The sequence below is a fragment of the Corvus kubaryi genome, unplaced genomic scaffold, assembly GCF_017639235.1.
Source record: "Corvus kubaryi isolate FWS band 111438036 unplaced genomic scaffold, C.kubaryi_AGA036_p1.0 split3-73, whole genome shotgun sequence".
Classification (NCBI taxonomy): Eukaryota; Metazoa; Chordata; class Aves; order Passeriformes; family Corvidae; genus Corvus; species Corvus kubaryi.
In genome coordinates, this window is record NW_024582091.1 from 23688405 (window position 1) to 23714867 (window position 26463).

Consider the following 26463-nt stretch of genomic DNA (forward strand, 5'->3'; position numbering starts at 1 on the left):
TGATTGTGGTCCATGATTAAGACTCTTAAGTCCTGCAATAACCAAGTAAATGAAAGAGCAACAACCTTCTAATTTGTTGTCTGCAGGCTGCCCTACCTCCTTAAACCTCTTTGTAACAGTTGTATGCCAAGCCTAATAAATAACTGCATAAACTAGTTATGAACTTGTGTGTGCCTGGAGGCCTGCAACTCCAAAACACAAACCTCCCAGCTCTGCCAGAGCCATGTCTATTCTGGAAACACTCCAGTCCCCTGGTTGCCTACAGGGACACTATTCAGAATGAGAGATGTATCCACTGTGAAGTATTTAAATGGGAGTATGGAGCTCTGGTGAAGCTTAATTGCTGACAGGAAACACTGAGACACTGAAGAAAAGAGGTGACAAGGGAGTGCTGCTTGGAAGGAGTAAGAAACAAAAGGCAAAACTAGCTGAAACAGTAAAATGCAATCCAGCAAGGTCAGAAATACAACCTACTACAACCTGACAGATGCAATCACATAAAGAATAGTGAACAGCTCACTAAAAAGTAGTTTAGAAAAGTATCTTAGAGTTGTAGACATGCCAAACTGAACTTGAACAATGAATCGTTAGGGAAAAGGCAAACCCTACATGAGGACATAAACCAAAGTCTCACCCACAAGATATTATCAAGTAACCCCTCCTGTTGCATTCACATTTGCAAAGCCTCAGCTGGAGTGCTGTGTTCAGTTGAAACCATGACACACCATATGCTGAGCATCTAAATAGATTCCAGGAAGAAAAAGCAGAGTGATAGGAGGCCCATGAAATACAATCCACTAGAAAAACTGAACAGAGCACAGATTTTTCTTTTGTTTTGATTGTTTTTAGTCTAAAGGAAAATAAAACTGAGGGAGACACAGTGACAATCTCTAAACATGCAGAAGTTGGCTGCAACTAGAAGAGAACTAATTGTCTTCCATGTCAGTGAGGGACACAAAGCAACACATTTCAAACTCAAGAAGGGAATTCAGGTGAGGCCTTTAGGTGGTGTATCCCCTATTCACTGCAAAAGCTTTTTAACAGTAAACTCGGTGAGAACCTGGGACAGATTTCCTAGGGAGTGAAGGCTTTTAAACATAAGGCAGACGGAAACCAGTCAGGAATAGTACAGGCAGAAGTGACCTGCCACAGTGCCCAGGACAGATCAGTGTGCTCTAGCCACAATGGCCAGTTTTGGGACATGGGTACATGCCCACATCACCACCACGTCCACATTCAGGAATTGTAGTTTCTTCCTCTTTCCAGTCTTTTTGCTCCTTGTTTATTATGGCAGGTTTTTCTGTTCACAGCTGCAGCCACCTGTTGGGCAGTAGGAGCTGGGTCCTCTCTTCCTGCAGGAAAAGCCAGTGTCCTACCTCCTGGGTCTCCAGTGGGTTAGATGAGCTTCTGAGATTGTTCTTATACAGATTTTATATGATTTTAAGAAGAGAAGCCTCAAAAGCAGAAGTGGAAAAGACAGACTCCTAAAACAGAACTATCGCCTCCCTTCTCACTCCCTTTTGCCTTTCATAAAACTATGATTGAGAAATGTGAAGGCCATCCAGGGAGTTCACATATGTAACAAAATATACAGGAACAGCTGGTGAACAGAGACATATTGAAAAATCCACCACTTGCATTATGGATCTGTATTAGTTAAACTTGAGAAAATGGTTTAAAAATTTAAATATTAAATATTTACATGTTAAAACCAAAGAAAACATTTTTAAAACTTGCCCATATGTATACTACAGATGTGCAAACACCTATTAACAGAGCGACCAACATTTCATTTTCAAGTAATATGAGCTTCACTATCAAATAAATGACTATAATTGCTACTGTTCTGGAAATCTGTTTGAATTTAAACACTGTCCTGTGGCACAGACAGATATATATCTGTGTATATAACTCTTAATAAAAGTAAATCCTCTTCCTCAGAAACCTAATGACTATTAAATGGACTTACATGACACTGCTAGCACAGTACTGAAAAATACAACCAGGAAAGTCTGGTTATCTTGGGGGCCTAGTAAAGGAAGTCAATGTGTCTCTCCCTGCTGGGTCAGTGGCTCGAATGCTGGCCCACACCAACGATGACTGACAACTGCAATCATCTAATGATCTTTTGCCAGCTGTGTGAATAAAACTCATGATTGTGGTCCCAGAGCAATCTGTCCTCAATGCAGCATTATCATCACAATTAAACCCCACCTCCCCGGCCAGGCCCCATGAGGCAAAGTGATGGGTGGGCAGATGAATAGAAATATTCCCACTCAGCAGAGGAGCACTCTCATTCTGAACAATGCTGGCGTGCCAAAGTTTGACATTTATCCTCTTAGTGAGAAAAGAAAAGGGGCAGCTATCACTTTTTTCTTTCAGCAGAGGACTGTGCTGAAATTTCCCATTTTTATGACTACTTGGTTTAAGCAAGAATTAAACAGCTATAAAGAGGCTAAGAGGCTTTAGAGCATTTTTTTTGTGGAAGCATTCTGTGTTTGACCTTCCACCATGGATGGTATCGGCCATTCAATCTGCACTATACAAGACACACAAACACCATAATGATCAAAAGACTGCATGTTGTCCGCCTTTATTACTATTAGACGTATTGAGAGGGGGCTTTTTATTGATGCTGAAGTTCTCTGAACTGCTATTTGTGTAAGATTTTAATAACTGTCTTGATGAAGTTTTCAATCCACATCTGAAAACTCAACTCTGAGGATCAGCAAACCACTGCCATTAGAACAGCAAACCGTATCCCCAGAGCAACACCTCATCAATGTAGAGCCACAGACAAATTTCATTCTGAATGTTTCTGTTCCTGTAGAATGAAGTTAATAATATTCACTACCTTTGAGAAATAACATGGATAAGCCTGTACAAATGGGAGAAGAAAAGTTGGAGGTAGATTCCCACTGAGGAACATTAAATAGAATTCATACTTGTGAGTAAGAGTTAATTAAAATAGCAATGTGTTCATGCTTAATTACTGGAGGTGAGTTCAATCAGAGGAGTGAATATGGAAGTTGGAGGAAAAATAGAAGGGAAGAAGTTTTCAGTGACTTGTTTAGAAAAAAGACAAATCCCAAGTATTTTCACTACAATATTATAATTTTAATATCTCTTTATAAGCAAAGAACCTACCTACTGAGGTTCCTGAAGACTTTAACACATGTGCTCATTTAAGGCGTCTGACTGAATGACTTTTTAAATATTTTTGATGGCAAAAGGTATTTTCCCATTTACCGTAAAAATCAAAACTATTTTTTATTTACAACCAACAATGCAATCATTTAAGACATGTGAGGCAATCCTTTAAGCTCCACTACAATTGCTTAAGCTCTTGTTTAAAACTCCTGTGTGTAAAAAGGAATTCACTACACTATGTTCAATGGTTACGGGTCTGTTTTAGTCCATGCTATTTTGCCTTGTGTTTTAAGGAATTCTGAGAAAGAAATGGAGCGTGGAATGCATCTTGGGATTAAGTAAGCCAACTAACACCTCCCTTCACTAGAAAAGTGGAAAACAAACCACTGCAAGTTCAAACAAAAGTTCTACTGAGTAAGGCATAAGAATAATATTTCATAATGAGCTTTAGTTAGACTACTAAGCAATCACTTCTCTTGTAGGCTTAAAACAAATGAGCATTTTTATAAAGTCTAGAGGTTCTACAGACATTTCCATCTTAAAAAGCTCTCCGACTCCCTGCATACTCAGCAGAAAAAATAAACAATTTACTATTAAAAGCTTGGAACTAGTGAATCACAAAGCCTATATGACAATCCAAATGAACACAGAGAGTATTATTTTAATATTTTAGTATTATTCCCCACATTGTGTGGTCTGGTAGTGTGCTAATTCTTTCTAAGAGCAGTTTTGCACTCCCCTCCATCCTAAACCACATTTCCATTGTTCTGCATTCTGCTGAACAAAAGCTCCCAACATAAACTGTGCATCAGTCCCCTGTGGTATATAAGGGGATAAAGCAAATCCAGACATTTAGACCTTAAAACAGGACTTGAACTGGATTGGTGAAGAAAGCAATGCAAAGTCTATTGCTTCATCCTCTTACTTAGAGTAGAGAGATCTGGTTCCTACTCCAGATACCTAAGGAATCTCTGAACTGCATTGGATGGGACTACTTAAATATAATGGATGTAGAGCCAACTGCTACTCTGCTACTCTGGCATATGGTTTTCAAAGTTCAAGAGCATTTAAGGTCATCATAGGAAATCCATCTCTTGATACTCTATCTAGATGTAAAGTCCTTGATTCTGACAATTTCCTCCTTTAAAAAGGAGTGTAATGTGGCTGCAAATATGTAACATATTTAATGTACAATCTCTTGGCTTTCAAGAACTGCAAGGGCCTTTAAACTAGAGCGTTACATTTTCAGTTAGTGTTTCTTCATTGACCTCCAATTAGAAGAGGTAATGGCAGACAAATGTGGTGTTTGTAACAACCACATGCCAGGGCCATAAGACACTACATTCACACAGGCAAACCGCCAATGCTGTCACAGTTGTCACTGTAATTTTGTTGATGTCCTCCAGAGTGAGACTGGTGCCTTGGTGCCAAAACACTAGGTGAGATCAGAGCCAAAGCCCTCAACCTCCTTCCTGGGAGCTCTGAAAGAAGTGGTTCAAAGCTTATTTCCCCCCTGCAAGAGAGCAGGTGTCTGCCATAATGTGGCAAGCACTAAAACTGTGGTGTTTGTCACATTCCTTCTCCCCGCAGTATTTCACAGAATCACTGACTATGCCAAGTTGGAAGGGACCCACAACGATCATCCCAAGAGTCACACTATGTGTCCGAAAGTATTGTCCAAACACTTCTTGAACTCATTTTCTTCCTTACTGCAATACAAAACCTCAAGGAAATAAAAAGAATAAAATAGAAACAAACAACAATAAGCAACTTGTTTTCCCCAAGCATTAATTCTATCCTCCCATCCCATGAGATCACAGCAGGATTCAAACCCCAAATACTGTGAGAAGAAAGAAAGTCCAGCTCTTCAAAAATCAACCCCATTTTGGTTGTGATGGATTCTTAGGAAAGGGATGAAAATGATGCCAAAATTACTTACTCCTCTGTAGAAATGGGGAGCATTATTTGTCTCTGCCTAGAATCAGCGTAAAGTACATGCCTTTAGCTCTCTGGTGTAAAAGTGCTTTGTCTCAGCAGATAAGATTCAAAGCTACTGAACTCTTCTCCAACTTACAATTGATCTATTCATATAGAAAGTTGCACTCAAGAGTTTTGGTCAATGGGGTTCGCATTTGGGCCAGTGCTGCACAACATCTTTGTCAGCAACGTGGACAGTGGGATTGAGAGTAGTATCCTCAGCAAGTTTGCTGACACCAAGTTGTGCAGTGCAGTGGATACACTGGGGGAAGGGATGTCATCCAGAGGGACCTTGGCAGGCTTGAGAGGTGGGACTGTGTGAACCTCATGAAGTTCCACAAGGCCAAGTGCAAACTCCTGCACTTGGATCGGGACAATCCCAAGCACAAATACAGGCTAGGTGGAAATGGATTGAGAGCAGTCCTGAGGAGAAGGACCTGGGGGTGTTGGTTGACCAGACACTCAATGTGTCCCAGCAATGTACACTCACAGCTCAGAAAGCCAACTGTGTCCAAGGCTGCATCCAAGGAAGCATGGCCAGCAAGTCACCACTCTGGTGAGGCCCCACCTGGAGCACTGTATCCGGCTCTGGGGTGGCCAACATATGCAGGACACCAACCTGTTAGAGCAGGTCCAGAAGGGGCACACAAAGATGATCAGAGGGCTGGAGCAGCTCTCCTATGAAGACAGGCTGAGAGAGTTGAGGTTGTTCAGCCTGGAGAAGAGAAGGCTCTGGGGTAGCCTAATTGTGGCCTTCCGGTCCCTAACAGGGGCCTGTAAAGGAGCTGGAGAAGGACTTTTTACAAGGGCATATTGCAATAGAACAAGGGGAAATGAGTTTAAACTGCAAGAGAGAAGGTCTAGATGAGATATTAGAAATAAAGTCTTTACTGTGAGGATGGTGAGGCACAGGAACAGGTTGCCCAGAGAAACTGTGGATGCATGATCCCTGGAAGGGTTCATGGCCAGGATGGACGGGACTTTGAGCAACCTGATCTAGTGGAAGATGTCTCCGTGCATGGCAGTGGGGTTGGAACTAGATGATCTTTGAAATCCCTCCCAACTCAAACCATTCTTTGATTTTATGATATATATTTGGATAAGGGGAAGAAACAACATTAAGACCACTTTATAACTACACTGAAAAAAACAGAGCTAATTATAGTATCAGCTCTTGCACTGCTTTGCAGGTTGAGCTTACTACAGTTTTCAGAGGACACTGCTTTCCTCTCTTATTTTTATATTAATGAGGGAACCTAATGCTCATGGAATGATACCACCAGCAACAGCAAGATCCAGGAATAGCATGGGCAGGTGCTGTACACAAGTTTCTCTGCCAATCAACCTCAAGCCTGACTCATCTTCTCTGAGTGTTTTATTTCCCTGAAGCAGAGCTTAATCACTGTGCCAAACTGTATGGTGTAAAGTTCCACTTGGAATGACAATGACTGTAGACAAATTTTCCCTATCAATGCCTCATAACTTGAAATCAGTACTGCAGGGGCTTCGTGATGGGAGTGAAAGACTGAGCAAGAAAAGAAAAAAATTCTCATGAAAATTACTTCACCTGCAAAAGTAATTTCTGCAAAAGAAAGGAGGAAATTCATTCCGGCCTGAAGAGAAATATCCTTTTTAAGACTTGAGCTTCTTGCATCTGTGCAGCAATATCTAAACAGCAGCTGCTTTTTTAATCAAACTAAGTTGTAAAACCAAGTTGTTCTATGAATTTCACCTTCTGCAAGAGCTAATCCAAAATGCATCTCTCAATAGCTGCATCTACTTTTGGTTCATCTCAAAGTATTTTAAATACTGGAGGGTATTCAAAGAATGGCGAAAGGAGCCAAGCAATATTTTTATTGTTGCAATTTTAACACTTAAAAGCCTACACATCAGCCTAAAAGTAGGTGAGCTGTGAACCACACCAGAAGACTGTTTATCCATGATAAAGTGTCACTGTGAGGTGCTAACATGGGGAGGTATATAAGAACGTAGTTGGCAACTCTACAAAGATAAAATAAAGGCTGCAACTTTACAAAGATAAAATAAAGGCTTTTTATTTAAACCAACAGTTGAGTTATTAGCACAGCAAACATCTTAGGGCAAGTGCTGTTTTTAAGTTCCTGAAAAAGTGTTTTTTCCTTCTGTAAAGCCCACCACAGGCCATTTCCTGAAAAAGTCTGCCATTGTGATAGATGGAAGTACACAGGGAAACAAAACCAAATTTCAAGAAGTGCTTGGCAGAGTAATTAATGCAACCTAATGTATCACTTAACAAAAGTAGCTAGGATAAATTTTTGATGTGTGGCAAGCATTTTAAACAGTTTGACTTTTTCATGGAGGTCACAGAGTCTTTCAAGGTAAGGGCATAAGCACAAGCTACAGCACAATAAATCAGACTATGTACTTGCAGGGTGTCCCATGGAGCCGATAACTTACAAACATGCTCTTACCCTGGTGCAAAAGTCAGGTATGTTGAAACAGCTCTCCCTTCAGTGCAAGCTGGCTAATTTGTTCTTAGTTTGGGCTGTCAGAGTGTAAGATCTTAACCCTAAGTACAAAAAATGCAGCAGCTCTACCACAACTTTTCCTAGTGTAGTAAATTTATCACTGGTCCACCCTTGCACTTTACAACTTCTACCAAATACTGTAGACTGGATTTGAAAGACCAAAAAACAGGCACTGTGGCAATTTTCCAATTGCCATTAATTCAGGTTTCATATACACGACACCTTACATTTCAGTTCAAATCTTGACCCAGTTACATTGAAAGACTGTTAAAGAACAACTCATTACAGTTTCATATATGCTACACAGCGAAACTGGGAAGATTGCTAGTATTAGTAGGTATTTCTTCAGGTATATAAGAATGAAGAAAGAACCTTGGCAGGAGACCTGCCTTTCATTAAGGACATGTATTAGGACAGAGTCAGCAACATTATCCTTTACCACTTAGTAATTCTCATGGAAATTAAAATTATTAAATAGATTCTGCAGCATTGTTCATTCTTCTACAGTAATCAGGTTTTGCTTACTTTCAGTATATTTCTTGCATTCTTGTTCTTGATTTTTTTTCACAAATCCCTGCAATGTTGCCCGAGTTTTGAAATGGCTACACATTCATCTAGGTTGATAGCCATTTATACCCTGCTTTGATACCCTTCCATCCCCTTTCCCTCCTCCAAGCAGAAGCACCACCAAGGCTCTAAGCGAGACCACACAAATGGAAATGAAGACTGGAGTCCATCTGACCTGTGCAGCACTGACAGGCTCAGTTACTACAAACCTGAGCAGGCAGTCCCAGCCCTGGCCCTGACAAACAGCCTTTTTCACAGCTCAGCTGAGACTTCACCATGGATCTGAATGAAAGACACCAAAAACTAATTTCCAAGATGTTGGTGTACTGAGATCATTTGTTGGTAGAAGGCAAAACTGGATGACCAGTGAGCCAGGAGTGATCTTTATAAGCACTGATCCCAGTGTAACTACACAGGTCACATTTTCCTAGAGCTAGAACTGAGCAGGAGCCAAGAAAGGAAAAAACCAGAAACAGTGATACTGACTTCCACCACATTACAGCCTAGCAGTGAATCTCTGCCAGTGCTTCAGACAGTGCATGTTTCCAAGGGCATAGCAACAGCATGCTTCCTCCTTTACTCCTCCTGAAATCATTTATATTGCTGTTCTACTTTTACTTGATTTAGTGTAATTGATTTAAGTGTAAAACGAGATTTTTTTTTCCAGACATTTATTTTATAAAATTTGATTTACTAGAAAAATACATTATTTCTAATTTATAGCAACCTCTCCTATACCCTTTCAAATTACATGTCTATTTGTGTTTCATTATTATCCTTCTGGGTTAGATGGCAGCATTGTAATTGTACCAAGTTCTTTCCTAAAGAGAACGTTTTCTTTCTCTTACCCAGCTCACTCTGCCCTAAAGTTATCCTGCAGAAGTCCCTTAATGAATTTGAGTGAAGCAACAAAAACGTATTCTCTGTGAGAACACTTACAGCAAATTGTCCTCTACCACACTCTTATTTCTGTCTGGAGATGCAGAGACAAACAGTTGGGGCTATTTACAACCACCTCATGCATACATACTACTGTCTTGATGTTTTTAGAGAATCTGCCTTGTGCATATGTCAGAGGCAAAATTAAAAACAAGATATTAAGAGAAGTATCTAATCTCTTTTCAAAGACTCCAAGCCATGCTGTCACACTGTTGCTTATCTTCTACATAATTTCACCTTTTTCGAGGCTAAGCTTATTAAAATTCCACTTTTGGCACTAGACATTGTTATGCCTTTGCCTATAGAAAGAAAAAGCCTCAATTTCATTCTTACTCTTACACCAGAAGATGAAAAAATCCTACATATAAAATAATGAATCCATCCTCCAGTATTTATTCTATAAATTGCAAGTCTTAAATATGCTAAGAATCCCAATATAATGACTGTTTTTCTAGACCCCTAATGATTTTACTTGTGTCACCATCCCTGCAGGCTTTTAAAAGACAAGTAGATACGGCACTTAGGGACACGTTTAGTGGGACTTGGCAATATTAGGTTTATGGTCCGATTTGATCTTAAAAGGTCTTTCCAACCTAAATGATTCTATGGTTTCAACAGATTTCCATGAACTCCCTCTAGAAGTTCCATACCTGTCTTAAAAGTCGTGACCAGGGCATAGTATTTTATCAGGGTCTTACCAAAGCTGTGTTTAGTGGAAAGATCACTTACTACTTAAAATGTGTATTTCGTATAATCTTTTTACTCACAATACCTGTTATGAGGTCAAAGCAGTTGTCTGTGAAGAACGCTGTATTTTCCTGAACCTGTTCCATATAATCTGTAGCTTACACTGTTTTCCATTGAAGTAATTTCTCTTAATGTTATGAACCTTAAATTTAGCTAATTCTTATACACTTCCACTATGTGTAATAGGCATCTCCAAAGGAGTCTTCACGCTACTACACTGAGTTACTTGTCTGAACCTACAATAGTATTTCAGTTCAAAACCAAAGTAGGGTTCTAAAGCAAGTCTCCTCACCAAGAGCCAAGTCCAATTGTCTTGAGCTCTGCCATAGGTGATTAGAGCAAGACAGCAGGGTTCATGTTTATTACCTGAATTGTCTGGTAAACCGAAGGATCAAATCCTTTAACAGTCACTTCTCGGAAAACTCTTGGCTCCAGTTCCTCTTTGGTCAGATCACAGTGATATATAATACCTAAAATACAGAATACAGTGCAAGTTTGACAGCTTAATACATAGCTATCATTAAAAAGACGCCAGTTTAGGCACTGTGATGGAGTAATGAATGGTAAAGGTAACTCAGCAGGGTGAAAAACAGTACTTCTGGACGCATTTTTTCATTTATTACATAATTTAACACTTACATACATGCACTTCATCTAGGGAGGGTGCAAAGGCTTTCTGTACAGAAAGAATAATTCTCACCACTCACACAAAGCCAGGGGGCTTAAGCAAAATAGGGCAAAAAAAGTGTTTTCATGAAGTTAGAAAGCACTTATTGAGAATGGTAATGCTGGAAGAAAGAAATATAAAGCCAATTTTAAAACACTCCTTTAGATCCACCAGACTGAGAATAAATATATCAAGAATTTCACTCAGGTCAACATTTTTCTCCTTGTGATAAAATATTTGAAATTAAAATTCAAATGGACTCCAGGTAACAGTAAGAGCTAAACATCCACTTGAAATTGTGGCAGACTGGCACAGGTTACCTATGGAACTGAACAAAATACAGTCTTCTGTAATTTCTTTTACATCCTGATCCTGCAGGTTTGAAGACAACTTCACTTGAGTTGTATATATGATTTCCAAAGGGCTGTGCACATGACAAAACTCGTATCTATAAACAGTATAAAACTTCTAGGTTTCAGCAGAGACTGAGTCACAGGGACTGCAGCTATCTAGACATTACACAGATGTGTAATTAGCCACTAATAAATTTGCATTTAAACGATAAAACGTATTTCCTGTCATTCAACCCTAATAACATTTAAGTATGTGTCATACAACATGACTGTGGTGTTTGCACACTGGTTAACATACTAAAAAATCCTAGTATTCATGCCTGTACTACAGATACATGTGATACATAAACTAACTTGAGTGTTAATTATCCTTTCTTTTTCTCCTTTACAACAAGCTGGTCCTTGCAAAATTTAGAACATATATTAGGGAAAAGAACACTAAAAGGTATGGCAGTAAGCACTTTACTGGGATCCTCAATGTAATGAAGTTAACCAAGGTGGGCAGGACTTGACTGAAATACTGCATTACAGATACATTCAGGAAACAGAAGTAATTATTACAGAAGTTATAACTATAAAAGTTCATACTGACTAAAACACGAAATAATGAGGAAACTTATCTGATACCAGGGAATTGTCTCTTTAAGTCACTTTTATAGACTAGAAAATCAGGAAGATAGAGATTGATAAAAAAATGCAGACGTAAACTAACGTTTCTAGCAACCAATAAAGCCTTTTGCCATAACAGGGCATTAACAGGGGACTAAAAGGACTCCCCTAATCTGCTGGAATTTTTTTTTCATTTATCACAAAATGACTAGCAAGCGTAATCAGGTGCAAAGAAGCATTAAGGCAGCATTATCCTTAAAGATTAGGCTCCAGAAAATGATGCAAAACTGCAGTGTAAGGCGCTCCAGGCAGTAACAGGCAGAGCAGCTGTTTGACACACAGGCAGCTGCCTAGGCTGGGTAATGTATTGGCAAATGCTGCACACAGAGCAGGCAGAATTGCCACGTCTTAGCAAACCACATGAGGAAGGGTAAGCACAGTCACAGACTGCATTTCCAGAGCAAATCAACCTAATGTTATAGTAACATGCAATTCAACCCCTGCTACTGCATCTCTTGTTCTATTTTTAGTGGCACAGAAGTTAATATCAAAAAGCATTGTAATATTTCTAACTGTTTTGCTGGGTGCTAAATAAATGCAAAACGACAGAGTGGTCACCTAAGCATCTGACTAGAGTGGACAGCGGGGATAACCATATTTTTCAGGGAATAACAAAAATTATTTCATGGTGTCAACATATATGGGTTTAGAACTGCTTTATTCCTTATTTCATATATATGTTTACTATTACTTTTGTTGTAGGTATTAAACACAAGTATGTTAATTTATTTCTCATTAGAAAAAAACCCAGTAATCCAACTTAATACAAGTGCAAATTATATTGATTTCCAATAGTAAAGTAGGAATATCTGGTTAACCAAGGATCAGCCCCATACCGTTTGTATGATTATTCCACTGATGAGGTGAATGAAGGTTTCACACAAACTAAGGAGGATCCATAAATCTACCTAAAAATTACCTCTCTGCTTTCTTCATTCTTTCCTTATCCCCATACAGTCTACTTACATTTCTTACCTTCCCTTTTTCTTCCAGATTCCAGGTCACTCTGCCCCAGTTAGCAGAGCTATGACATAGTGAATTTTTTGTAGATGCTAAGCAAATGAATGAAAAGGAGAAAAACAATCTGCCTAAGCAGCCAGCAGGCAGTGAGAGAAGCCATTACTGGCCGGCTGGAAAGCCACAGGCTAAAACAGATCTGTGCACTTCCCCTACACAGCTGCAGAGACTCTGCTGGCTCAGCTGAGATGAATAGTGCAGGCCTGTAAAACTGGCAACTTCTGGCCCATGATGTGGGCAAGTGAACTACAAACCATCAAGGTGGATGAAGTTAAGAGATAAATGCAAGAGTGTCCTCAAGCTACTCTCGAGCTGCAATACCTACAACAATCTGAATGTTGTTTAAAAGAGGAACTGAAAACATAACACATCATAGTTCTGTTTATGTAAAGAGTAACATAAAAGGAAATTCATCACACTTCTTATCTGCCAAGTTTGAAACCTAATTTTGATAATTTGACATATTCCTTTCTAGCAAAACCAGCAAACTTATCAAAACTATTATACAGCCATTTTGCAACATAACGTTGCTGTGTTCTAACTGAAACAGAGCAAAAACATAGGTCAGATGCTATAAGAACATTTTTTATCCCCTTACAATACACATCCTTGGAAGAAGATAAAGATCCTGAAGCCTATCTGCTCCTCCATATTTGAATCCTGTCTTGTATTAGGTATTGATTGTTTGGGCCATAAAGAAAGAAGAAGAAAAGAAGAGTGAACAGTAAATACATTTTCTTGTCATATACTAGATTGACAACTGTGTAGAAACTCCCTTCCAATGCAAAATGCTAGAATATTTACTGTTTTGCCACACCTGTATTATGTAATGCTTTGGACAGCTCCAGCTTTGCAGGACTGTACAAAGAAGATTCCTACAGCAATCCAACACTGTAAGGACAGATAGTAAGGATGCTCATATAAGGCTATGCATAAATGGATCATAAAACTGTCAGAGAACAATTTCTGTGACTTCTATTAATGTTCCTTAAACTTGTGAAAAAAATCACATCAAACACATTAACAATTATCTTTTACTGAGTTTTTCACCTTCTATCCTGCTGTATGAAGCAAGAACTGTGAAAATGCTACAATTTTATCTCCAGTACAAGTTAGTCTTTAGTCTTAATGCAGGTGTCTCAAATACTAGTAGGCACATTATTTAGCCTTGATGGATCAAGGACTGATACATTTTGATGTGTACAACCACTGCTAACGTGGGTGGAAGCAGTTTTATCTGCATCTTAGACATACCAAATAACTACTAAACTACAGAAAATGAGGAAGACACTGTTCTCGGGAAAACAAACAATAACTTCAGACAAAAAATCTTACCTGGAGATAAAAAGGAAGTAAACTGGTAGAATATTTCAGTGTCCTTCTTTTGGCCACTATATCCCACAATACTGCCAACCTCTAGGGGAAAAGTCTTGAGATGTGCACCAGTGGCTAGGTCATGAAGCTGCAGGACATTCTTCACGTCATGCAAGTAGCACAAAACCAGGAGATTGGACCTCACACAAGCAACCCATTCTGCACAAAATGGAAAACAAAAACAAAGCCACAGAAAATACAATTAAAAAATGTAAGAAAGAAAGCAATCAGATAAACTTTGATCCTAAAATTCTTTAGCATACCTAAATGCATGCAGCAAAATCTCTGACACGCACTGCCTTTAACTCTTAAATCTTTGTAAATGAACCCAAAATAAAGTCTGGCATTCTCTGGAAATGCATTAACCATGCTGCTTAAAGTTAATTTATGCAGACACAGGAATAAAGAATTGCTTAATCAATATGCTTATGCATTTGGGATATTTATAGATCAAAACTGCTCTTAAATATCACATATTTCAATGCATAACCCAAGCAAAACATTTATCTTTGCCTGCAATACTTACGGAAAGTCATGAAAATCAAAGCACTCATTATGATTTATACAAACTAAACTCATAAGGAAAGAAGATGTGATCCCATATTGCACATTGAGGTGTAGAACCTAGACGTTACTATTAGTCTTGGTTCTATTGCTTAAGTAATCAGGAGACTATTCTTCTAAGCAAGCCCTACTGGGTCTAAGAAAAGGGCTCTTCTGGGGTGAGACTCTCATCATGCCATTAAAAACCCCCCACGTACTTTTTCAAGATGCTAATGTTGTTAAACAGCATTCTTGAGACTGGAAGGTAATAGGAGCAGGATGCAGCCCAGTGAACTCAATCCAGCAAAAGGACCCAGGAACAAATCACCCTCCAGAGGTTCATTGCCTTTATGCCTCTCCTGGCAGTCCTAGTCCTAGTCCCACCTTGTCTGTGCAGCTATGCAGGAATGAGAGCTTCTGCTCCACAGAACTTTTCCCATCCTGAGTTTGTTCCTTGGAATAATTACTAGAAATATATGAATCTTTTTTTCATGGCATGCTAATTTTTCAACTGGACTTTAGAATATTAAAACCAATTAAAATAAAATACCTGGGCTGGCAATTTCTAAAAATCTCAGTGGTTCTACCAACTATCTCATTTCAATCTCCATCTCTATAGCCTGTAAAGTGTAGAAACTCTTTGGAGCTCCAGTTCACCCATGATATATAATGTAACATACTGTCTCCTGTGCCATTGGCTTTAGATCTCTAGTGACAAGTCTATTTATTTACTCCTACAGACAGGAGAAAGGTTGAAACGCCTTAATCTTGCTCAGTATTTGTGTCATTTAAGAAATTAATTTGCAACAAAAGTATTTTAACTTCTCTTTAATTCACAAATTGGATACAAGCAAGACAAAATACAAGCAAGATGAAAAATTAAAGAAAGTATCCTGAAGGAGGTAATGTGGAACATTTTTATTTGTCTGTAAGACTAGGTGAGGAGGTAATTCTTATCCTCTTCCAAATACATATGCACAACTTCTTCTCTGACAAGTCAAACTGGATATCTAAATCATGGGCAAGGTACCAGTGTTGGACAATGGCTTTTTTTAATCTGCTGGAAGCAAAGAATGAGGAGATGCAACCAAATGAGCAAGAAAACTGAGGAAGGACTGACAGGGGGGCACACGGTAATGCCAAAGCAGCACTGTCAGATGGAGAGTTTAATGTGACAACACCGGAGGAAAAAATATTAGAACATAAGCATGTAAAAATTGACAGAATTTCAGTTTTATGATACTTTATGTTATTCACATCTTAACAGCTCTTTCCAGTTTCCTCAAAGTCCTATAAAACCAAATAATTTGAATTCACAGAGCTGTAAAGAAGACAGTCTTACAAATGCATCTTTGCATATTCAGGTTCCAGAATAAAAGTTCTGAGTTGTATCATGTGCCCCTTCCATTAAGGTAAGAAGTTTTTTCTGAGTTGAAGGTCAAAACCCATTATTCTGAAAGCATACCATATGCTTTCATACTATATGCTTTCAGGTCTGTCATGACCCCCTAGAGCTCAAAGACCTTAAAATAATTTTAGCTTGTTTCTGAAGGACCAGTGAAATGTAATACTTGTCTTTCCAGACACATGAAGTCACGTTTCATAAACACCTAAATAAAGCTTTACTACTCCCCTCTTCCTAAACACCTTCACATTTTCATATAGTTCATATTTTTTTATCCTCAAACTTTCTAACTCCCTCATGAGCTTCTAGTCTAAATTTGGGAATTTTCTAACCAAAGCCCCAGAGGACGCTAACTGAAATTTCAGCCATGATCTGAAATAATAAGATAGAGCATAACATAACGTTGTTTATAAATTAGTAATTGATGTGTAATTTTAGCTCTAGGGTGGCTAAAATTTCTTAAGTGAGTCTGGAGAACATAATAAACTTTGTAAGTTAATAGTTCTATTCAATTATGTATTTTGAAAGACAAAATCATTCTTGACTGTATAAACAAGGAGAGCATGTAGTAATTTAAAATATTTTTTACACTGTCACTGCACAAATTTGCCAACATTTTAAAGTGGTTTATTAACACAAAATATGAATTAAAAAGTTAGCATCCCAGCAGTAACACACCTTTTTTGCATGCAGAATTAATGGCTCTGCAATGAGTATAAGATCCCACTGGTATTCTCAGCAACATCTATAATTAAAATGTCCAGTTTTACTCCAAAATTTCTTGAAAAAAGTTTCACAAAATGGATTATAAACACTCTCAGATCAACTTCAAATGTATATATATAGCTTTACCTCAACAAAAAAAAAAAGGAATTTTTATTTTAAAATTGTATTGTGGTGATGCTTTATTTCCTCACTAATAATTTGATTAAGCAGTTCAGTTTAATGGATTTTTTCATTAAGAGCCGAAGTACATTATTACTTTGACTTATTATTATTCATATATTTATGAAGAGATATTACTCTTTTTATTAAAAAGGTTCAATTGCCCAGGAGTAAGGCTGCTGTCTTATGTGGGGATTCCTGCTACTAAGGAACTTGCCTAGGAAGGAGCAATATTAACTCTCCATCACCTCTTCAGTTTACAAATTAGATGCTCTCAGCAAGGTGAAAATAACAGATGAGAAGACAATGCAAAATGTTTTTAAAACATTCCATGAGATTTAGGAACATAGCTTCTGTGTACAGTACCTGTATTATAACTGGTTTTGATGCATTGCTAACTGCCTCCAAAACTTACAGTAATGGAAGCTACAAAGAAATATAAAAATCAAAATAGAGGAAAACACTGAAGCAGACTTGAAAGACCAGAAGAAAAAGAAGACACTAAGAACCAACGCTTACATACACAGCAAGCTAAAACAATGCTGAATTATTAACAAGAGCTAGTTTTTGACTGCAAGCTTTAAGCTGAGCCTCTGCTATTCCCATGCTCAGCACTGACAACCACAGATACTGTCGGGTGTGTTGCATTAGCAGTCAACCTTTTGGTTTTGCTTGTGCAGTACAGGATGCATCCTGCATGCCTCTATTTCATAGAAACTTTTAAGACTGTATGCTTTCAAATCTCCTGTCTAAGCCTGACATCACTGCTGTAGGCACCCTTTATAGACAATGGGGAGAAATAAAACATTGAAACATTTATTTTGGATACTCTGTTCTGGGATACTGTGAATTACTTGCTGAGCAGTGTCACTCACACAAGTGGTGTTTTTTAAAAAGCTAACTATCCAAAACCTCTCCAGTGTTGACACTGAACCGTGCCGTAAATCAAGTCCCTCCAGTAAAAGTCCTTGCAAGGTGTTTCAAAGATAAACTGAGACTTTTCCTTGAGTTTCAATGCCTCCAAATAGTTGCTTATTAAGTCTTATCAGAGGAACAGAGCCATTAGCGTGACCCAGGTACAGCATAGAGCACAGAAAAGCAGGAGTGAAGCCTCTCTGTCAAGATTTACACAGCCTTTTAAAGATATTTTAACCAACAGTTACTAAAAAAGTACATTATTTTCACTTTCCTACCAATTATTCAGTAACATGACTAGGAACTGAGGAATTTTCTATCCAATCATTCCAAACTACTTTTACTGTAGAACATGGAGTAGTAGAAGGAGAAGAAGGTTTAGAGAACAACAACAATCCTCCATTTTGGTATTTTTTACTCTTACCTATTTACTACAAAGAGAAGCCCAAAACCTCTAAATTTTTCACCCTGTGACAATCTTACATAGTAGTCTATCACCTAATTCACACCACTGTATTTTCTAGTTCTTGTCTGACCATTGGTAATTTTTTCCAAGGTTGGAGGCTAAAACAGTGTTGTTCCGGAGGGTAAGAATCCTTAAAAACAGGCAGAGAAATATTCTCGGCACTCTGGGTTCCTACAAGTGTATAGGTCAGTTTATTTTCAGTTAAAACAGAGCAGTTACTCTCCTGGTTACACCTAAATTTGTCGACCTACCTACTTCCAACATCCATCAGGCACAGGATTTATATTCCTATACAATAAACACAAAGAGGTTGCCTTCTCCAACCTGAGCATCTTGCTTCAGGCATCAGAAAGAGACAAACACACTTGGAGGCAGTCCTAAGTAATGAAAGCAGGTGTGAAGAATTATCCTTGGTACTGGCCAGTTCTCTCTGAATATTACAGTGACCACTTGGATGACTACAATAGGTTACACACAATTCTTCAATAGCTAAATTTGGGCTAGAGGACATACACTTCTTAACAAAGCCTAGAAAACTGAGCTCAACCATGTCTAGAACTTTTAGTTCAATCTTTCAGAAATTCATATACTGCTACTTTCCAAAAACTTTTTTTTTATCTTGACAGCTGTCATTAGTCACAAAACCATTAACTTGGCACCTGCAATGTTGCTATGAACAAATTTTTGAAATAGTTTCAGGAGAAAAAAGGGTTGAATCCTCACACTGAATATCTGTGCCACTAACCTTAATGACTTAAAACAGTTTTGACCTTTCCCTTCTGCAACAGTAGCTACAGCATGTTAAGTGTCCGAATGTACAAACATGCTTTGACAGATGCAGGCTGAAATGCTGATGGAGAACACACCACACTAGAAGAGCCAGACAGCACAGAGCTTCAGCAAGAATTGCTGAGTTACTTGCTGTACACTGTGCTTATGCATCCACTCAAAGCATGTCTTGTTGAGTGAGAATAATTAATGTATTTCAATGGACCGTCAAAGCTGTAGCTGCAAGACAGACCTGGAAGGTCATGGTGGTTTTTTTGGGCATCACAGACAGAGACCATAAACTTCACCGTCTCTGCACATTAACAGGTACCAATGCTGATCTCAACTAAAATGACCGGTAACCACCACTCAAGTCTACTTTTGAGTAGACTTGCAAGTAAAGCATGAGCAATTTACAGAATAAAACGTGAATAATTTACATGTAAGTAAATGTTGTCAAGCCCTCACAATATAAAGCATGTGTCTTCTCACTGAGACCCCATCCTCAGTGGCAGCCTGCCATGTTAAAGTTAATGGGAAAGCTTCAACCAATTTCAACAAATCAAGGATTTGGCACTCCTTTCAGACTTTAAGCATTTATGAATTAGTTAGCAGGTTAAAGGTATAAAGAAAAATACTATTTTTCACTTGGGAGTGGCACATTGTAGCTGCGGGAACAGAAGCATTTTACATGCACTGAGTTTAGGTGTGCAGGTGTGTACAAGGTACAGGGAGCACTGCTAGCTTTGCCTGTGCTTGTTAAATGGCCAACTGAGATTCAAGGAACTGTTCAAGATCCCTCTCCACATCTACAACACATTCAGGAATACGTCTTATTTCTCAACCCTCCTTGCTCAGGAGATCTGCTTTTCATTGTCACAAGGAAAGGGCTGGATACTAACTGCTGCTCTCCACTCACCCCATTCTACCAGTATTGAGCACTTTGGGTGCACTGGGGGTTCTCACAGTTCTTAAAAGGAATAATTTAAGCTTCTAAACCCAGCAGGTTTATCCTGTGCCTTAGAACTAGGGTTGCAGTGTCTGTTATGGTCAGTCTGCATTTATGGTTTCATAGCTGCTCTTCAATTCAGCATGCTTCTTGCAGCTATGTGGTCACTTAAAGCACAAGTTCAATGTCAGATGTGAATCTCTCCTGTGGTTTTATTTCAGACTCCCTGAAAATTAAAACTAACACTTTATAAACAAACTCCAAAGGGAAGGAAATGAGTCTCATCACACTACAATATGCTCTGAGGCACCCTCTTCAATTTCATTTTAAAATAGCTGTCATTTATTGCTTCCCCTCAGCTCACAGAGTAGAGATCTAAATTTACCTCATCTCTGTGTGAAATCCCTGCTGACAGTTGTAAAATGAAGTGTGTGTACAACCTCACTGCAGGAATATGCTTGATTTTTCCCTTTATTTCCCAATTATCTCATTTATAAACAGTTATTGAAAAAGAAAGGGTCAAAGCCAAAAGAAAAGTCTATCTTAAAGAATATGTTGAGGGAACCAAATGACATTCACACCATCACGAAGGCATGTGTGTTTATTTCTTGGTTAGACTGCATTAGCTGCAGCGTCTTTCTAAGAATACAATGATACTTTGTGGAACATCTCTTTATGCCAGTGATGGACACTGGCAGATATTCTTAATTCAATCCTGAATTTATTACTTGTAAATAAACCTATTTCTGTAACTACAGCTTTTATGAAATTGAATCTAAGTTAAGACACAGAAATGAACAGGCTATGGCTTCCAGGCAGGTCACTCAGAGCAGGATCCACATAGCCCAATAAAACACGTTTGTGACATAGGGTATCACTAACTATAATGCTTATAAAGAAATACTAATACAGCTAAACTACATCACTCCCACACATAAGTAAAATTGGACAAGCAGCAATACCCATTTACTCTCTGAATCATTAATGTCTTAGCTTTTGCAGAAGGAGCTTCATTACATTGTCATCTCTTTATCACACAAATCAAATTCACTTGACTGCAACGTTTTCAAGAATGAATTATTAACAGTCATTTCTATAATTACATCTTCCTTAACAAAGCTTGGAATGACTAAAAAAGCCTGACATGGAGACTGGCTTGCTTGCTGGCTACATCAAGTGATGGAGTGAGGCTTTTTATTTATTCAGGACTGCAACTTCCTGAACATGATAAAACTCCCTTATCTTGGTGCTAAGGACACAACACTAATCTGCAAGTGTCTGTCACAAAGAAGCAACTGAACAATTTAAATTTACTTTACTGTAAGATCTACTATAGATTTATTAAGTTCTACTTAAAACTCATCTTCTTAGGGAGACTCTTTCATTTGTTAGTTTAATCCAATTTCTTTACATACTGTTCCAAAAAAGCTAGAGAGAGAAGCAGACATATGACTGCCTATTCTGGCTTCACATTCAAATACAGTAAAAGATTAATGACACACAACATATTCCTGGAAGTCACCCTGATGGTTTGATACTCAGATTATGTTTGCTTTCAAGTGTTTAAGAGCTGAATGCCTGTTGGGTTTACAGTCTAAAGGCCAGTGTCCTCAGCAAACCTGTTCATCTGAGCTTTCAGGTTTTTAAGCGCAGTTCTTGTTAAGTCTGTACAGTAAAGGCTGTCATGTATAAGTCATTAAATGAATGTTTTCATGCATGCATGAATTTTTTTTGTTTGTGCATGAACATGAACTCATCATGACTTTGCCCTTAGCATGAAAGCAAAATGGAGTAGAGCTAAATACCACAGTGTAGTGAAGAGCAGATCTGGCATTTATCTTACTGGGAAGGAATAGATAGTCAGTGCTACAGAGCCACTGGTCAAAGCTCCTTTGGCTGCCTAGACCACTTTTCAGGTAAATCCACACATGGTAACCACATTTCATGTCAGTCACACCTTTCTGTCCCATTCTGTTTAGACACTCACCACATCCAAGTCAATCCTTCAATTTGGTCCCACTTTATAAACTGCTGCTCCTCATAACTTAAGCATAGCTTAACAGACTGTCAGTGAATTTGCACATGACCAAAATTAAGACTTGAAAGCAATTTTTCACTTACATCTATTATTAATTCTCTGCTTAGGACTTGAAACATACTTCATTTAAGATGCAGGTTGTTCCTGATTCAAATAGTTCACAATCTTAAAAAAAGAATTGTGCCTCACCAAGGTCTAATTTGCTATATTTCCATTTGCTAAAATTGTCTCAATATTCTAGACCCCAGTCATTTGCAACATCACTACAATTCTGGATATGTTCAGAATCAACATTTATGTCACACTGGTACATCTAGGTTGTGGCAGAAATCACACAGGACACATTGTGAACTGCAGACAGAAATTAAGACTTTTGTTTATAAGTGACAAAAGCCTTAAGATGGCTTTGAAATAGTAGTAAAATAGGTTTGTCTTAGTGAGGAAAGACATAAGTTACTGTATATGCACATACCACATCATATACACAAAGAGAGCTCTACTTATTCTACAAAGCAGCTCTTGACTGGAAAAGTAGCACACATGAAGGAATTTGCATAAAAATTTATTAATAAAAAATTCAAAATATTTTTGAGTAACTAATTATGCCAGTCAGATAAATCATAATTGTATCTTGTACTGTATGGAGAGCAAACTACATAAATGTACACTAAGCATCTGGGAAAAACAGCTCAGAGGAGGTTTATCTGTATTATCTGAAACTAATTCTAAGCTTTCATAGAACCTTCTGCAAAATGATGGGATTAAAAAATATACCTTTATTTTAATTATATCAAAACCAAAGATTTATGTTTTGAGCTCGCTTTTCTATTTTAACAATTCCATGCTCTTCAACTTTCCTGAGGCTTTTTTTTTCAAGTATTGTTTACTCCTCTTATTCCAGGAACAAAAGAAAATCCCGTCCCAGATTCTCACCAATTCTGCTCAAAGCATGCTGCAGTACAGCCAGATTTGCTCTTTCCCTTCTTTCTGCTTACAAAGTCCCTCTTGTTGTAATCCCTGGCTGTCTAGTAAATATTTATTACACTGACATGAAGCAGGAAAATACTTTCCCTCATTTCCTACAAACACAGAATTAAAACAAGGACAGATGAAGCAACTTCAGTAGGGCCACACAGGATGTTGGAGAGAGAGAGAAAGAGATATTCTGAATCATTTGGATCTCAGCAAGTCTTTTAATTGCAAATCCTAAACAAAGTTTAAACACAGGAAAAAAGCAAGGAGGTCTGTAAAAGATCATTCAACAGACTAATTACTGAATTAATTTGGAAAAAGCAGAACAGAAGGTCTTTAACTTGACATCAATTCTTACCTAGAACATCTTTTTCATGTTCAGGGACGAGAACTTTCCATTTGGATTCCTCTGGATCACTGAAGTCAATGTTGATTAACCGATAATTTGGAGAATGGCGGTTTGTCTTGAAAGTGAACACTGTTCCTTCATTGGTGACATACTCATACTCGGCCTCAAAGTTATCTATCAGCTTCACCCATTGAAGAATTCCTGCAAGATCAGACATAGAATGTCAATTCTTCCTCTCCTCAAACAAAACCTTTCAACACCTGAGGGCAAGGCCTTCCTGACAATTGCTGTAGGCGCTTTCTCAAGCAATGGCGGTGACCAGAAGTAGTACAGCTATGGAAAAGCCAAAATGCATACCAAGTGGAAAAATGCCAGTTCACAGACATGTTAACATGACTGGTTTTGAGGAATTTTTAGCAAAATACACGCAACATACTTTCAGAATTCTGGCTAGTATTTCACCAGCTTTCCTAAGGAGCTGCTGGAGAGCTCAAATGTTTGCCACAGAAATGCTTCTACCACAGTGGCTGCTGAGAAGCCAATGCCATCGAGCACATCAGGTTCTCATCAAGGGAGTTCACAAGTGCCCCCTCCTACAGACTTTGAATGAAGGGCTGCAGCTGAGTTGAAAGACTGCACTAAGCTTTCAAGCTCAATTTTATTTTTAACAGCTTTTCTGAAATTATTATTTAATTATAAAGAAATGTTTGGGGATTTTAGTTCCTGCAAAAAATTTTACTTTGAATGGAAAGTTTTCCATTCTTCTTAAAAGCCCAGAACTTCTCCAGAAGAGAAATGATGCTATTGGAATGAGTACAATAAACTTCAACATAAGGAATTTCCCTTTCAACTCAGAAACAACATTCCTGAAATGCTGTTCTGCAGAAGCTTGTCACCACCAAAGGACTACTACAGTTAGCTAAAACATCTGGGTTTGAGAAGAATGAAATTGCTTTTTCCCTATCAAACTCCTAGAGTATCACAGTAAAAGAAGAGGACTTTTCTCAAACATGAATTACCTCAGTTTCAGACGGTGGTACAGAGTGGGTAGTACTGACTCAACCTGGAAATGGGATTTTAAGACTCCACTGCTTTTTATTCACATTTTCCTGTTTTTCAATAGGTTGAGAGGTTAGTAGAAAGAAAAAGCATCAAGGCTAGATAAGGTATGCAATATACTTGTTATATCTACAACCCAACCTATCATCCAAACTTACTATTTTAAGTATCATACTTTAGCTGTGCTGAAAAATCAGAATCCATACTGATATGTGAAACTAAAGCTCTTGTATCTTAAAATAACATTTAGTGTACTGTCTGCTCTTTTCCTAAAGCTACAGGTTGGGTCTTTGCTTTTAAGTATAAAGAAATAATCTGTTCATAAATCTGTTTGTGAAACTCTATAATGCAATGTTTGCATCAATATAAAAGCATTTCAGCTTATTTTATAGTATTAAAAGCTGAGCAGAATAATGCAAGTAGATCATAGCTGAGCTGTAATTACTGTAAATTAAAAAAAAGAAAAGAATAATTGAGGAAGCAATAAGATGACTAAGGTCATTTAAAACCCATTAGATGTAATAACAGAGTATAGTTCAGCCTGATACATTCATAAAGTTTGTATTTCTTAATTGCCATTTTGGTTTAAGGAAAACTTCCCTGTCTCTTCATGCAAAGTGATAGATAAGCCAAAAATTCTACTTTGCATACTGTTGTAATACAAACTTTCCAGATAATCCAGTCAACTTAGTATCCTGAGTAAATACATTGCCCAAATTTGATTTTTGCTGAGATCCAAAGTTTTGCTCTTCTCAAGAGATTTCATGGTGAAGAAAAATCCTGCTAAGTCATTTCAGCTGCTGTGAGTTCTACAAAGAAAACCTGCTTTGATGCCCAGTAAAAGCAAATCCAGCCTACAGTGAACCCTGATAAACACCAGTGAAACCATTTCAAGATCCCAAGTCACATGCACAGGCATTTCAGTAAATAAAAACTTTAACTGCAGAGTAACACCATAACAATACTGGTATCTGACAGAATGAAACCATTAAACTGAAGAGCAAGATTTCATAAAAAGAAATTGCCAGACTGTTGAAAACCCCCACTTTTTTAATGGCAAATGTGCACAATAGTTGTAGTCTCCATGAGTGCAACAGAACTTGGATTCCATGAAGAAAAAGGACAATAACGTGACATTAGGGATTTGTATCACTTCCTTGCAACTCGTTCATCCACTCCCAAATGAACAGCTAGTAAAAAAGTGAGAAGGTTGATATTCTACAGGGGTACACTTACTTGTTAGTATACAAAAACAAGAGCATCCATCTTACTAAAGTGGCTTTTATGTAGTCCTTAGAAGACAAATACTGCAGATGAAATACTTCTAAACCACTGTCTCACTGAAGTGGTTAAATATGCCAACATCTAATCCAGGATCAGAGGCGGTAACGAGGCAACTACAAGCAGCCCTTACATCAGACACATTATTACTGCACAGGGTATGTGCTGTAGTTTCTCCAGGGAGAGGAGGAAACCCTTTGCCATGACACAGATATCAGACATAAGAGGATGCTTCTTTATGGCTGGTTGCAGGTGACCTAGTTGTGGCTGTGACTGAAAGGATGTTCTAGCATTGCCTCAGATCCTCCTGCTTAGGTTTCTCCTTTGGGCTAGGAAAAACAACCTGGTGACAAACACAGGAAGTTCACTGGGCACTAATATGGCTGAAAAGTGATGGGGACAGACACCATTTCTCCCCAGGTCATGCCAGTGGCAACACAAGGAAGGGACAGGCCCACAGAGCTCACTAGCATGGCACTGCCCCCCTGTCAAGCACTCTGGCCTTGCTTCTCAGTAACAAAAAGAACAGTAAGTCTGTAAGTTATGACTTCAAAAAGTACTTGAAAAACAAGGTGAAGCATGGACATTCAGTCCATTCTTCATAAAAAGACAGGAGGAGAGGGAGGAGTTGAAGAACTGGATCTTGATAAGACACAGGTTTCACCAGCAGCCCTCTGAGAACATGTGTCTTTGAGGAGAGTCACTGAGAAGTGGCATTTGTATAGTCTAAGGCTACTCTTAACACCTGTACCACTGAAGACTTCAGTTTAATCCACATAAGCATACAATGAGACAGATTTATTACATATAGGAAAAGCATGACAGTTTCCTGTATACTGCTGCTATACCCTAATCCTCTCCCCTGC

General features: G+C 38.3%; 1 protein-coding gene across 1 annotated transcript in view; it reads right to left on the bottom strand.

The window, feature by feature from the left end:
* Positions 1-26463, bottom strand: part of LOC121659007 (prolyl endopeptidase) — a 92229-nt gene that overhangs the window by 25703 nt on the left and 40063 nt on the right. The window contains exons 8-10 of the mRNA XM_042016683.1: positions 23267-23458; positions 13929-14126; positions 10254-10357 (exon numbers count right to left, since the gene is read on the bottom strand). Of these exons, the coding sequence (XP_041872617.1) occupies positions 10254-10357; positions 13929-14126; positions 23267-23458 (494 nt within the window). The remainder of the gene's footprint in view (positions 1-10253; positions 10358-13928; positions 14127-23266; positions 23459-26463) is intronic.